The sequence below is a fragment of the Neophocaena asiaeorientalis genome, unplaced genomic scaffold (genome assembly GCF_003031525.2).
Source record: "Neophocaena asiaeorientalis asiaeorientalis breed wild unplaced genomic scaffold, Neophocaena_asiaeorientalis_V1.1 scaffold546, whole genome shotgun sequence".
Lineage (NCBI taxonomy): Eukaryota > Metazoa > Chordata > Mammalia > Artiodactyla > Phocoenidae > Neophocaena > Neophocaena asiaeorientalis.
The window spans coordinates 2522512-2537071 of record NW_020175442.1 but is presented as its reverse complement, the minus strand read 5'-3'; the positions used below and the strand labels follow the sequence as shown (position 1 = coordinate 2537071).

The 14560-nt window shown below is 31.3% G+C and overlaps 1 protein-coding gene across 6 annotated transcripts in view; it reads left to right on the top strand.

Moving 5' to 3' along the window:
* PRKACB (protein kinase cAMP-activated catalytic subunit beta) overlaps positions 1 to 14560 on the top strand; it is a 143134-nt gene that overhangs the window by 82549 nt on the left and 46025 nt on the right. For 4 of the 6 annotated variants that reach the window (XM_024767850.1, XM_024767849.1, XM_024767853.1 and 1 more), the window contains 2 exons: positions 11655 to 11716; positions 13768 to 13896. The exons of 1 other annotated variant lie outside the window; for it this stretch is intronic. In XM_024767850.1, coding sequence (XP_024623618.1) covers positions 11655 to 11716; positions 13768 to 13896 — 191 coding nt within the window. Of the gene's footprint in view, positions 1 to 7374; positions 7394 to 11654; positions 11717 to 13767; positions 13897 to 14560 lie in introns of those variants that run through there. One more of the 6 variants, XM_024767855.1, reaches the window with a different exon arrangement.

The following is a 14560-nucleotide window of genomic DNA, read 5'->3' as shown; positions in this document are numbered from 1 at the left end:
ATGCTGCCATTTTAAAACTGCAGATACGCCCATTTCTTAACCCAACGTGAAAACTTTCAGTTACTCCTTAGTGCCTCTCAAAGGCTAAACTCCTTAGTGGGGCATATGAGAGCAGTGCCCTGCCTTTCTGGCTTTATTTGCACCACTCTCATAAAATTCTGATCTAGTCATATTACACTACATATTATTCCTTGCTCCCTTTCCATATTTATATCTTTTATTATAAAAATTCTGAAAACCAGCTATGCTTTTCAGTGCCTCCATTATTGACTCTGTAGAGTCAGATGATTCCTCTATACTCCCAAAGCAAACTTATAAACTATAACAATTATTTGTATTATACTGAAATTATATATTTGCATATCCGTTTCCAATCACCATCCTTTGAACTCCTTAAGTCAAGGATAGTGCAGTGTTCATCTCTGTGTTGCCAGTGGTTACCCTAGTGCCCCAAACACAGTAATGAACTCATAAATTCTTGTGAAATAAATGAATGATTAAAACTTACCCATTTTTTATATAGTATAAACACTTTTATTACATTATTGATGAAGAATATCAGTCATGTATTTTGATTTTTTTGGTTCATATGCTTATTGGAACATAACTAGCATCATTATATCAAAATCTCAAATGAAAACTCTGATTGGCCTTGTGGTAGTTGAGGGCAAATCTCTGAAAAAGATTTGCTATGCTTTGAATTACAGGAAAGTTACAGACTTGAGCAAAAGCATTTGAGTAATTCCCCCTTTTAGAACAATATTTTCTAAATTGAAAATTTAAGAACACAAAACTGGAAAAACAGTATATCAGTGGAATTAAGGAAGGGTACTTGCCTAGAAATGTATGTATCAGATTGAAGATCAGATGCCAAAGTTTAACAGTTTTATTTTGAGTAGTTTGCCTTCATGGAAAACAAATAAAAATAATTTTACCCTTACTAACTTGGATGGATGAAGCTTTTAAGAAAGACTGTGGGAGAGATGAGTGGAAAATCCAACACTGCTGATTTCTTTCATTCTAAAACAATTAATAGTGGGACAACCAGAAATTTGTTAGTCTAATCAAGCTGAGAAAGTGGCTTTTCTTCTTCCAGATATAACAGGGCTCTTCCCTGATGTGACGGGCATCACAACTAGTAAGGAACACTATAGTCCTGGCTCCATTCCCATTTTGGATTATTTAAATGATAATATAAATATGTATATATATATATATCAACTAAAAGATCTGAGAACTTGATTCTAACATACCCAAATAGATGGTGGGAGGATCCACCTTATTTGGGGGGAGCATTTGTAAAGTTTTGAAAGGCTTCTCATTGTTCATGAATGAATAAACAAGAAAAGTACCAATGTGGAGCCTATAAAAGAGATCATGCTCAAGGATAAGTTCACAGCCTTCAAGAGGAAGAGAATGAACTTACGTTTAGAAAATATTTATGAGGGAGGGTTTAAAATAGGAAATTATAGAGAGCGTCTATGTGGAATTCTTAAAAATTTCAAGTGAACATGGACTCTATAAAATAAGATGTTAAAGATAAAAAGATGAAACAAGAGACTAGGTTGAGAGGAGAGCTGGGCGAGAGGCAGGAATAGAAAAGAAGCAATAATGATATAAGAGAATGTTATAAGAAAATGAACCTGGCATTTGTAGAGTATAAAGCTGCATTAGAAGCAGTAAAGAGCAAAATAATCACTGCAGGAAGGTAAATTGAACATGTAAAGAGCTAACTTGATAAAAGCTACCAGAATGTAGGGAAAATGGACAGGATAAAAATTATGAGGTGAAAAGTATGTTAGATAAAAGTAGGAACTCTACAAATTGAATGAATAACATTCCTTCAGAACAGATAATGACTAATAGAACAGAAACAATCATAAAAAATTATGATTCAGGAAAACTTAGAAGAAAATCCTAAAAGTATACACTGAAAGAGCTCACTGTGTATTGACAAAAATTAACAAAAATACCAGCACCTAAATATATCCTGATGGAAGTTTGAATTACGAGGATAAAAAATGAATTCCACAAACATCCAGGTCTCCTTGCATCTTACAACTTAACACACATTTTTTCTTACACAGAAAAGAAATCCATAAATTGGAGACTGGATAATTTGAAAATCCTTCTAGACCAAAAATTAACGAAGATACAACAGCACATAGAAATACTGAATAAAATATAACAATCATCCCTTTAAATGAATACTTGAATTTACAAGAATATAATAGAAATCCCCAGTGTGCAGAAAGTCAAATAGTAAGTGAAAAACTAGAGCTGTAAGGGGGAGCATACTTTGACTACCCTGAGGAAATTTTCATACCTTGGTGACAAAATGGCTTTTGTTTTAAATGGCCTCACAGAGACAGAAAAGTTCTTTGATCCATACAACTTGGGATTTCTTAGACTTGTGTATAAAGCCAGGATCCTCAAAGGATCATAACCTCAGTGAAAGCATAGACTAAAAAATAAAACGTCTCCACTGACACGGGGAAGATAAGGAAGCTCACATTTCTTGGCTTGGGTTCCTGGGGAGCGGGGAGGGCTGTATGTGCATGTGTATGGGATGCTTTTCCTGAGAGTTTGTAATCAACTGCTTCTTCTTCAGTAGCTTTCACGTTATAATCTGTATTAATTGTGTGGTTTAATAATTTTAAATAAAATACCTTAGAGTAACAGTTCCAGGCTGGTAACATCTATCGGATGCCAGGCAGAAGCTAATACAAAACATATCCTCATATCAAACCCTGCAGTTTTCTCACAGATAAAGCCCCACTGAACTTTGAGTTCAGAGTCCAAAGCCAAAATAGATACATAACACACACACACAATCTACAACAAAAGATATTTAGCAGATAAAACAGCATTAGATCCTACCAAGAATGTCAGAGTAGAATTGTCACATACAGACTACCATTTAAATTAATAATCACATAAAAAAGAAATATAAGAGAAAAAAATTGTATGCACTTCCCCACAGAGCCTCAAAATATATAAAACAAAATTGACCCGTTTAGAAGGAAAAATTATAACTATGTAAGATTTATAGATATATATAAAGAATTCTCACCCAGTAATTGGAGAATACACAGAAATATATAGAACACTTACAAAATTGATTTTTTGACTACACATATTTGATATACTTTAAAGAATTGATACATAGGCTGTGGTCTCTGACCACAAAGCAATTAAGTTTAATCAATAATAAAAGACTAATTAAATAAGTAAACACAAATGTTATATTTGGAAATTAAAAAAACCCAAATAACACACAGGTCAAGAAATAACTCATAAATTTAAAATTCAATTATGTATCAGAACTTGTGGGGTGCAGCTAAAGGATTTAGAGCCAAAATCTTAAATGTGTATGTTAGGAAAAGAGAAAGACATTTGTGATGTAAGGATGCAAGTAAACAAGTTAGAGAAAGCACAGTATGGTTAATCAAAAGAAGGAAAAAAACTAATAGAGACACGAGCAAAAGTCAGTGGAATAGAAAATATTCATCAGAGCCAATGCGTAGTTCATGGAGAAGACTTTTAAGAGAACTGATTAGAACTGTACCTATTTAAGATTTAATCATAGTTAACATGTTTATTCAAAACTTAACATGGGCTTCCCTGGTGGTGCAGTGGTTGAGAGTCTGCTTGCCAATGCAGGGGTCACGGGTTCGTGCCCCGGTCCGGGAAGATCCCACATGCCGCAGAGCGGCTGGGCCAGTGAGCCATGGCCGCTGAGCCTGCGCGTCTGGAGCCTGTGCTCTGCAGCGGGAGAGGCCCGCGTACCGCAAAAAGAAAAAAAAAAAAAAAAACTTAGCAAAATTAGGACTGGACAGTTTTATAGTCAAGTTCAAAAATTTTAATCTTGTACAAAATTTTTCAAAGAATTAAAAAGGAGATATTCTTAATTTCTTAAATATATGTATTCTAGTAATAGTTTTACAAGTAAAGTATGGGAAAGAAAAGCAGTTAGAAACATGTTCTTTGAAGTTAGGAACAGGAGTAGGATGCTCGTTGTCTCTATCTGTACAGTATAACACTGTGAGTGATAACCTACACGGTAGGACAAGAAAAAGTTCGAGTAAAAAAAATTATCATTATTCACAGATATGTGATTATCTACATAGAAAATTCAAGAGAATCTACTAGTGTTATTTTAGAATTAATGAGAGACTGCCAGTCTGCCATATAATATCAGTATATAAACATCAACTATGTGCTATACATCAGCAACAAACAAATGGTAATTTTTAAAAAAGTCTCCCTTTTACAATAGCAACCAAAGCTCTAAAGAACCTAGGAATAAATCTAATAAAAGAATAAGACCTTTAAGAGAAAAAAGTTATAAAATTCTACTGAGATATTTAATATTTAACAAGCAGATATCATTTTATACCCATTAGATTATCAAAAATTAGAAAGTAAAAATTAAACAGTAACATATTTTGTTGAGGATATGGATCACCAAGGATAGAGTGGTAGTATAAACTAGCACAACCATTTATTGAGCCACTTACTATTTAGTTAAGTTGAAAACGTGCATACCCTATCATCTAGGGATCCACTCCTATCTCTGTACTTTCCTCAACAAGATAGAACATTTGAATTCAGGACCAAATGGAAAATCTTTAGCATATGATTCTGCTAGATAAAATATCCTCTGAGAAAAAGCCTCAGTGAACAATTAAGGAAGTAAAGTACATTTCAAAGAGCATTTCAAAAATTGCCTGGGTCATTAGTTTTATGGCTATAAATTTACTTTTTTATCACAAAATCCTTTAGGGAACATCTTCAGTCAAACATGGCTTGGATGGCCTAGAAAATCTACAGCATCCCTAGACAGAGAGCAAGTTTGGAGAGAAAGCATGTACATGTGATTTGTAGTGAACGAGTACTCTAAGTGAATTCATAGTGTATCCATCTGTCCATATAGATACTAGTCAAATAAGTTAATGTGTTTCTTTCTATAATTTGATCATTTAAATATATATGTCTCACCAAAAGTTTAAAATTTTTTTAACAGTGTAGTGAAAGAGTGGGTCAATTATAATGTTCACTTGTAACCAAGACTTGATAAAGAATTAACTAACAAAAAATTGTAAGGAGAGGACAGAAGAGTAAATGTAAGCAGTATTGCAATAAGAATAGCCTTTATTGCCTATTAAATTTTCAACCACTCTTTCATGCGTGATTTTGTGCAAGACTAATTAATATCTTAGAAAAGAAAAGTAGGCCCATTTGTGCTGTTATGTGGTCCCATCCACTGAACTACACAAATAACAGTTATAGTAATTAAAGTTGTTTTTTATACTCACTGTCATTTTAAGGTTACAGTGAATTTGCTTTGAACGAACACATTTGAATATGGTGAAGCAAAGTGTCTCTTCAGCAAAGTGAACACAATTGCTCTTCAGATTAAAGGGATAGAAATACGATATTTCATTAATATATTTCCAGAGTAGGGTTTTGACTGGTTAAAAAGATACATGTATCCAAAGAATTAATTGTAATCATTGTATAAAACACTTTTGAATATGTGTTTTTCATTCTATTCCTGTGTGTGAATATCTAATGAACATGTATGGGTTGGTAACTTCTTGTGTGTATGTTATTTTATGTGTTATTTAATCTGTTTAATTTATTCTTTTTGATCAAGCACGCAAATCATCAGAAGCATCTGGTAGGAAACCACTTTTTACAGAATAATTTGTTTGCTTTGTTGCTATAAGTTGCATTTTATGAGGCATTCTGTAGCAACTAGAATATTTTATATTTACTGAAAATATTTGTACTACAGCATGTATGTGTGTGGGGAGGTATGCTTAGAAATAACAAATATAGAGTTCTAAAGAGGTGAGTGTTTGAAGTAGGGGTGCCAGAAGACAGTATTACAGTCTACTAGATTTACACTTCCTAGAGGTTTTGGAAGAGACTGTATTGTTATTTGTTGATAGAACTTGGTATTTTCATAACTAATTTACCTCCGTTCCCATCCTGTTTTGTGCTTTCTGACATACACTAAATAACCTAAATAGAATAATGCTTTTATTTAGGTAAAGAATGAAGATGAAAATAATTTAATTACAAAGAGATTAGGGGGACCATGAATTATAATCTGCTCAGTAAAAAAAAATTTTAACTTATTACAAAAAAAGATACTATTAAGAAACAACTGCTTATAGTACCTAATACTTGCTCTTTCCCTTATAGAAAATTTTAGAGGAACAGCTCCTTCTCTTATTCCCTAAATGGATAGCCATCAAGATTTAAAATATTCAGACCTGTAACCCCCACTGTTCTTCCTCCTTACTCTATCTGGCTCCCCTCTTTCTTTAGCCAAGTGATCTTGCCTCCTATTTCCCAGAAGAAATGGAGTACAGCAATTGTGAATAACTCAGTTTACTCCTGGGCCTTTCCACATACTGAAAAGTGTCGCTGTGGCGAGCAGCTACCTCCCTGATTGGGCACTTTCTTGCCCATACACTTCACCTCCCACTGCTGCTGTACACTTTTACCCTATGCCGCAGCTATTTAGGTCTGTTGACATTTCCTGAGTAAACCATGCTCTTTCCTTTATACATTTGATTCAAGATCATCCCAGCCTATCTTTGTCCTCAACTTCATCTGCCAGAGGAACTGTTTATCCTTCAAGATTCAGCACAAATGCTGCATCATCTTTTATGCCTTACCTTACTACCCAAGAATTTCCTCTTTTGAGCTTGAATAGCACCTGTAGATTTCTTAGTTGTAATCCTTGTCACGTTCTATTACAGTGGTTCATCTATTTCCCCTTTAGCTTCTCATCTCCTATATAGTGGAGATATGTTCATTCTTTGTTGTGTTCCCAGAGTCTAGCTCAGTTTCTGGTACCATTGAACAGTGCTCAATAAATGTTGAGAAGATTGTTAAACCGGCACCAATGAAGTAAAAATACCTGGAAGACACTATTGTCTCTCAGAAGGGACTTAATGAAGTATTACAATTCAGAGTGTCTTTCCTACAGTACAGTTTTGAAAAAGAATAGAAGTCCAGAGATGGCATTGCAGTAGTTATAGGATGTGTATTTCAGTATATGCTACTTAATATTATTAGCGCTATTGCTATGAGGAGTTAAATTTTTTGTTAGCTGTTTTAAGGAAAATTAGAATGGTATTGATTGTGGCGCTGAACAGTAATTATTGATTTTATTTCCTAACCATTTAATTTAAAAATATTCTATTTGAATATGTTCAGTCAAATAATCATTTCTACATTGTTTTAGTCTGTACATAATATTCTGTAAAAATGTGTATAAGTGATTTCATGCTAATATGCTATTTTTATGAGTGTCATTTAATCATTGTTTAATTTATTTTTCGGATACAAGCTTGCTCCTCTTCAGAAGTATCTGGTAGGCAATTACTTTTAATAAAACAAATGTTACCTTTTAAAACTTTTTATTTGGTTGTTTGCAAGTTGTTATGCTCCTCCTAAAGTTATATTTTTATAAAATATTCTGAGTTAATAAAATATTTTAGTTGATGGGAGAAATGGTTTAGTTTTATGTTGAGTTTTATCCACAGAAATTATTTATATTGCAGTTTCTTGTGTGATATTTTAGAAACAACAAATATAGCACTGTGAAATAGTGGGAGCTGTACAGGGTAACATAAGACAAATTAATACACACCACTTAAATTAGATAACCCAGGTTAATGAAAGGTTTTTGAAAGGAAAATATAGTTGTAAATCTTGAGTAAAACAGCTAATATTTTAATTGGGTATTTACCCTAGGAAGTTTATATTCTATTTTGTTCTGTTTTCTATTTGTTTCCCTTCTATTTTCTGACATCCATTAAAAGAAGTTAAATAAAATTGTGCTTTTATTGTAAAAGAGGTGTCAAAGAGAGAGGTGACATTTATCACATTACAAAGAAAACTGGAGAATTCAACATCTGGAGTAGTTATAATCTGTACAGTAATAGATTTATAAACCCTTCTTATAAAACATGAATGATAACCTCCTTTAAGCTTTGCATAATGGCATACTGTAATGAACAACATGCCCTTTTTATAATCAGTAGCAATCTAGAATCTAGCAGCAACACAGAACCAAAAATTGCCCAGTAAATAAATTTACTAACTATAATGAGTGAAACATTTCAGAATTATCTGAATAACATGAAATAAAGATATGCCATACTTGAATTTTTAATAAATTTTCCTAATGTTTAAAATGAACTCTCTAATTTTTAACAATGTCGTGTGTATAAATATATTCAAAGATATTTTGAGGGTGGTAAGATTTAAGTTTTTTTTTAATGTACTTGTAGATATGCATAAAAATTATCACTTTGTTTCTTCTTTCTTCATCTCATGAATGTGGGTAAATATTTCTACAAACCAACCCTGGGTGAACATATAGATTCCTTTGGTATTTCTTAAACTGAAGAGAAAATAAATTTATATGGAAAATAAATGTAATTGTAGTATATACTTCTGGGAAGAAATTGAGGTAATTTTTGGTGTGTCCTCATTTTCTTAGTACCTAGTTTGCTCCATTATTGACCAGTACAGAACAAAATATATTTGCAGAAAAATCCTTTGTTGAGATGTTTTTTCCTAAGGACTGTTACTAATCACTGTGTTTTCAGATAGGTACTGATGATTACTAAGAAGCATTACAACCAATATTATAACTCATATGTGTTGAGCTCCAAAACCTGTGGCTGTTGCAGGATATCACAAGGGTTTAAATTGAGTGTAAATGTAGATATGGCTTATAGATGAACACAACAAGAAAACAATTGAGAACTTCAAGTATATGCTTTATAGGGAACTCCAGATTAAATGTGCTGCAGCGTTTGAATTTGGCTTTCTCCCACCACTCGTTCTATTAATTAGTTGCCAACACCTTATGTCAGTGGATATAAACTTTAAAAATAACTAGAGAAAAACATTTAGAAAGTTAAATTCACCACTGTGTAAAAATAATAAAATCCAGAGCAAATACATATGGTTCTAGATTGCCTATTTTTTTTAGAGTTATCATAATCTAGCATGTTATAAAATATTTTATTTTTTGTGTTTATATTTATAAGGTATATATTTTGGTTAACCAATATTTTTACAAAGAGTTAACTGTGTTCTTCTTTGCATCTAAGTAGTACACATATAAACCAGACATTTCATGTGTATATGTATACTTATGTGACAAAAAGTGTTGCAGGAAGAGTTTTCTTTGTGGAATTATTTAATGACATTATAATTAATGCTTATCCTTACTCTAAAAAGGAATCTATTTGTTGAAATAATTTGCAAAATTTAACATCTTTAATTCATACCATTTCTGATAATTTTCATATAAGACCTTTATGAGAACTGTTATTTACTTTCTACAGTGTTACTTGACAGTAAACTCAGAATACTGATGAGTACAGAGAGTATTTCAAAGATTTTCCTGGATATCCTATTAGTGCATGAAATTCAGTAGTACTTAAAATTTTTCCTTTAGCTTATTCACCAAACAGGAAAAAAGGAAATTTTCCTTCAACTTACTTACCATCTTTGGCAAATACTGCCAGTCCTTCCTTTGACCAGTTAGTTTTTTCTTAACTCAAGATCCAATTAGCAAGAAGTGACAGGAGAAGCTGAAACAGGATGTTAGGGATTTTTTCCTTTTCCTGATTTTCTTCCATGTCTCCAAATTATCTATACTCATGCAGGCATCTGGAGAGTTTATACTGCAACTTGATGTACAAGTTCTATAGATAGAAAATAACTAAAAATATTTTTCAAAAGAAATCAGAGGTATATTTTGGGAATCACAAGTTGTTCTTAAAAGCCACAGTTGCATTTAGCAATAAATTATGTTTTTAATTTATTTTATAGCTGTCGTTTCCAAGTCAATGGCATGTGCAGATGTCTGTTTCATGCAAAAAAAAAAAAAGAAAAGAAAAGATCTTACTTATAAAACCACTCTTCTTCAGTTGTAACTAGTATATTAACTTTTTAGAAGTAGGATGACTTGAACCTTCCTAAACTCAAAGAAAATGTAATAATTTTCCACCCCCAAATCCACCCCCAGGAAGAATTAGATCATATTTGCATAAGTAGTTGCAATTATTTGATTCATTGTTTTGGTGAATGAGATTTTCATATAATGGAAAGATTCTAATTTTAAAAATTATTTTTCTTAAATTTTCTAAAATAGGTATTTTGAGAGTATTTTGCAAAATACAAGTGACAGTTTATATAAAGTAGTAAAATAATATCTTCAGAAATGCACACTAGTGTTACATAAAAACTAATGTCTGCTGTTAGTGCCTGTGAACACCATTTTGAAATCTCAAAGCACTTAAAATGCCAACAGCTTTCTTGTTTAACAGTATTTTGCCAAAGGTACTTCAGTGGGGGTAAAGGAGGAAATTACAATATATCTTATATGCCTCAGTTTAATACTACTGCATCATTAGAAGATCTTATTAAAGTATTTGTGAATCCCTCATTGAACTTTTGTCTTTTTATCATTATCATCATTCTTATTATTACTTCTGAAATAAACGCCACTGTGCCATTTGTTTAGCCTTTTACTATTTCAACACTATTTAAATCCTACTTTCATCTTTATTTATAGATTCAGATATGAGAGGAATAAAGGGAACTCCCCCCCCCAAAAAAAAAAGAAAGACTAAAATAATTACTTCTTGTGTAGTTAGGTTTTGCTCTCTCAAACCTAACTATGGGAAAAATAATACATTTTGTTAATGCCATTTTATCTCTCTGGAATTTTTTTTACTATTTGTTTCTAAAACCCTGAAGTTATTTTGTAAACAGAAATCATTGTTAGTAGCTTTGTGGGAAGACAATGAAAAAGAGGAATCCTTTTAAATAATTCATCATTTATCAAATCTAAAACTTCAAACCACAACTCTATAAAATAATGTGGCTATTATTGATCACTATATAAACATCTGGTTTTGAATTGCTTTACTTTAGTTTATATTATAAGTTAGGCATTCAGGCATTTCGTTTGCTCCAAATTTAGAATGAGAGCTTTAAGCTGTTTGGGTTTTTTGGTTGTGGTTTGTTCTGTTTTATTTTTAAGTCTTTGTGGCTGTTCTTTGTGTTAGTCTGTAGTTTTTCCCTTTCTCTTTACCTTTAGTAGAGAGGATACAAATCTAATAATATAAATCCTTATACCTGAAAACAGCCCCTTATCAAAGTCAGTTAGTTTTGAAACTCCACAAATCAACAAATTCACATTCTCCAGATTTTTTACTTCTTATGTTTACTCTGTTAATATCTGCTGGCTTATTTATTTACAATAAGTATTTTGTCCTATATTGATTTCTAACTTTTTTCATTACTTTCAGGTATGTTTTCAGGAACAGTATTTATATTATTAAATTTGAAATTATCAAAGTGACCTCCACAGAGAACAGTATTAGATATTCTTAGAAATTGGAGAAACTGTTTGCTTCTTCTTTAGAGAAACTAAATAGCTCTCTAGTATATCATGGTTGTGAATACATGTTTCGTGGCAACCATAGTTGACTTAAGTCTGTGTTTTTTAAGCAAGTATATTTATGTGTAATGTATTTATGTATGTAGTATAAATATTCTTAGAAGTCAAAATTTGGTGTTTTTTTTTTTTTCTAATATATTTTCAGTGAAAGAGTTTCTAGCCAAAGCCAAAGAAGACTTTTTAAAAAAATGGGAAAATCCTGCTCCGGTAAGGAACATTTAAAATTTTCTGTGATTTAAAAATCTTGCTTTAAGTAAAATCATGATTCTCACCTAAATAATTTACTACTTCAGAAAGTTTAATTTTCAAATAGCATTAATAAATATAAGCTGAACGTGAGAATTTTGCCATAATATTATGTTTTGATTTATTAATAATTTTATGTATACCTAAATTGGAGAAGGAACTAATTTCTGATATAATACCTGATTATACATTTTGATACTAATTCCAAGTTGCTACAAACTCTTGATATTTTCTAATATTTAGTAATTTTGATTTATGCCTTCGATAGCATATTTATTATTTTTATTAATTATGACAATTAGGGACCATATTGTGCAGTTTCAAATTCTTAATCACAAATACTTGGCTACTGACAACATACCAAGTACACTAGGATCCTTTCATAAATGTTTTGATGAGTTAAGTTCTATATAATTTAAGTACTTTAGATCTTAACTAAGATCTAAAAATTATATATAAAAAGAGCCATCTACACTTGCCAAAAACTCTATTTCAATTTATTTTTATAAATAATTAATGACCTATAATAGTAGGTGAAATTTTGAAAACTTTTCCTAGCATAAAAATCCTTTTGAAATATTTTTTCACTAAAAAATATTTAATTCTAAATAAAATGTTACATTTTATGAAGATGCCATCATTACCAAGATTTAGAGCATGAGCTATATAATTTATGAGGAAGATAGCATATTCGTATGAAAAGCAGTGACTAGCAGAAAGAGATGTTTTGTTGTCTATTAATGATGTTTATTTTCATTATTTAGTTGGGAACTTTATTAAACATTTCAATCCATTGTTGTTGATAAAACCAAAAATTAAATATTAATCCATAAAATTAAATAATTAATTCAGTCAGAATTATAAGGACTTTTTCTTTCTGTATCCATACAGAATCTCATGGCAATTTAAAATTATTAGAAATAAGAATGAAAACAAGTTTTATAAATAAAAACTTAGAGTTACTTGCTTTCTCCTTAATGATTCAGTAAGAAGCTATGATGTGTCTCCAAAGGCAAGGTTGATTTGCAAAAGATTAAGTCCAACTACAGTGAATTCCAGTAGCAATCCAAATTCCTCACTTATAAAAGAACCATATTGCATCACATTTTTCTAAAGCTTAATGCTATACAGAATGGCCCTTGGAAATATTTTTTCCAAGATTTTCATGAAGATGTTTATAATGAAAACCTATTAAACAAGTGGGTTTGCAATTACTATTTGGTGCCACTTAGCACATAATTTGTTCCTAGTAATTTTCATTTTGTTGTGGCAGCAACAAATTCAATAGATTGATGCCTCCAATTCTTTGCTTCTATGCTATAGTCAAAGCCAAAGATGTTTGCTTGTAACAAAGCATCTTTCAAGGAGAAAGACAGTGATTATTCTTCTGGGACTCTGACTTTTGGTTATCTTTGTGGGAGTGAGGAACTCTTTTTACCTTATTGTTACTTTTTTAGGTAATACTGGGTTGTTGTCACATCAGAGAGAGAAAACCATTAGTATCTCTCATGCTGTTATTATCTAGTTCATATAAGGATAGAAATGAAGTAAGACAGTGTTTCTTCAGAGGTAACTCTAGTGAAAGGACTCTGATCCTCAGCTTATCTATTCATTATAATTACTTGTAAGTGCACTAAGACTGTGTGGCTTCCATGATTGCATACTTCTGGTCAGTTTGTAATTATTAAAATATGGAGCTAATTTATTAGAAGTCCAATACTATGAATTCATATTAGAATATGACCTTTCATATTTCAACTGACGATCTTACTTCCTCACATTACTATTATGCTTTGTTTTGCGATGTAAGTCTCTTCTCAAATATTAGATCCTTTCTTATTCAAAGGGAAAAATAGAACCAATAATCTGCAATTTCAGTAGTCTCTTTGTATTGTTTTTAAATGGATAGTTATAAATTACCTATTCTGATAGCATATCATTAAATCTATTATAGTTTTCATAGTCTTATGAAAATTTCTAATTTTAAAGTTTATTTTTTCATGTATATGTAGAATAATGCTGGGCTGGAAGATTTTGAAAGGAAAAAAACCCTTGGAACAGGTTCATTTGGAAGAGTCATGTTGGTGAAACATAAAGCCACTGAACAGTATTATGCAATGAAGATCTTAGATAAGCAGAAGGTTAGTGTATGCATTGGTTTGGGGTTTTTTTTTTTTGGAATTTAAAAAATTTTTTAAATTTTAAATTGAAATATAGTTGATTTACAATGTTGTGTTAGCTTGAGGTATACAGCAAAGTGATTCAGTTATATACATATATATTCTTTATTAGATTCTTTTCCATTATAGGTTATTACAAGATATTGAGTATAGTTCTTTGTGCTATACAGGTTCTTGTTGGTTACCTATTGTATATATAGTGGTGTGTATATTTTAATCCCAAACTCCCCATTTATCCCTCCTCCCCCACCTTCCCTTTTGGTAACCATAGTTTGCTTTCTATGTCTGTGAGTCTATTTCTGTTTTGTAAATAAATTCATTTGTATCATTTGTTTAGATTCCACATATAAGTGATATCATAGGATATTTGTCTTTGTCTTGCCTACTTCACTTAGTATGGTAATCTCTAGGCAGAATTCTCTTTAACATAAATTGCAGCAATATTTTTTGGCCCCATCTCCTAGAGTAATAGAAATAAAAACAAAAATAAACAAATGGGATCTAATTAAACTTAAAAGCTTTTGCATAGCAAAGGAAACCATAAACAAAATGAAAAGACAACCTACTACAGAGTGGTAGAAAATATTTGAAAATGATACAACTGACAAGGGATTAATTTCCAAAA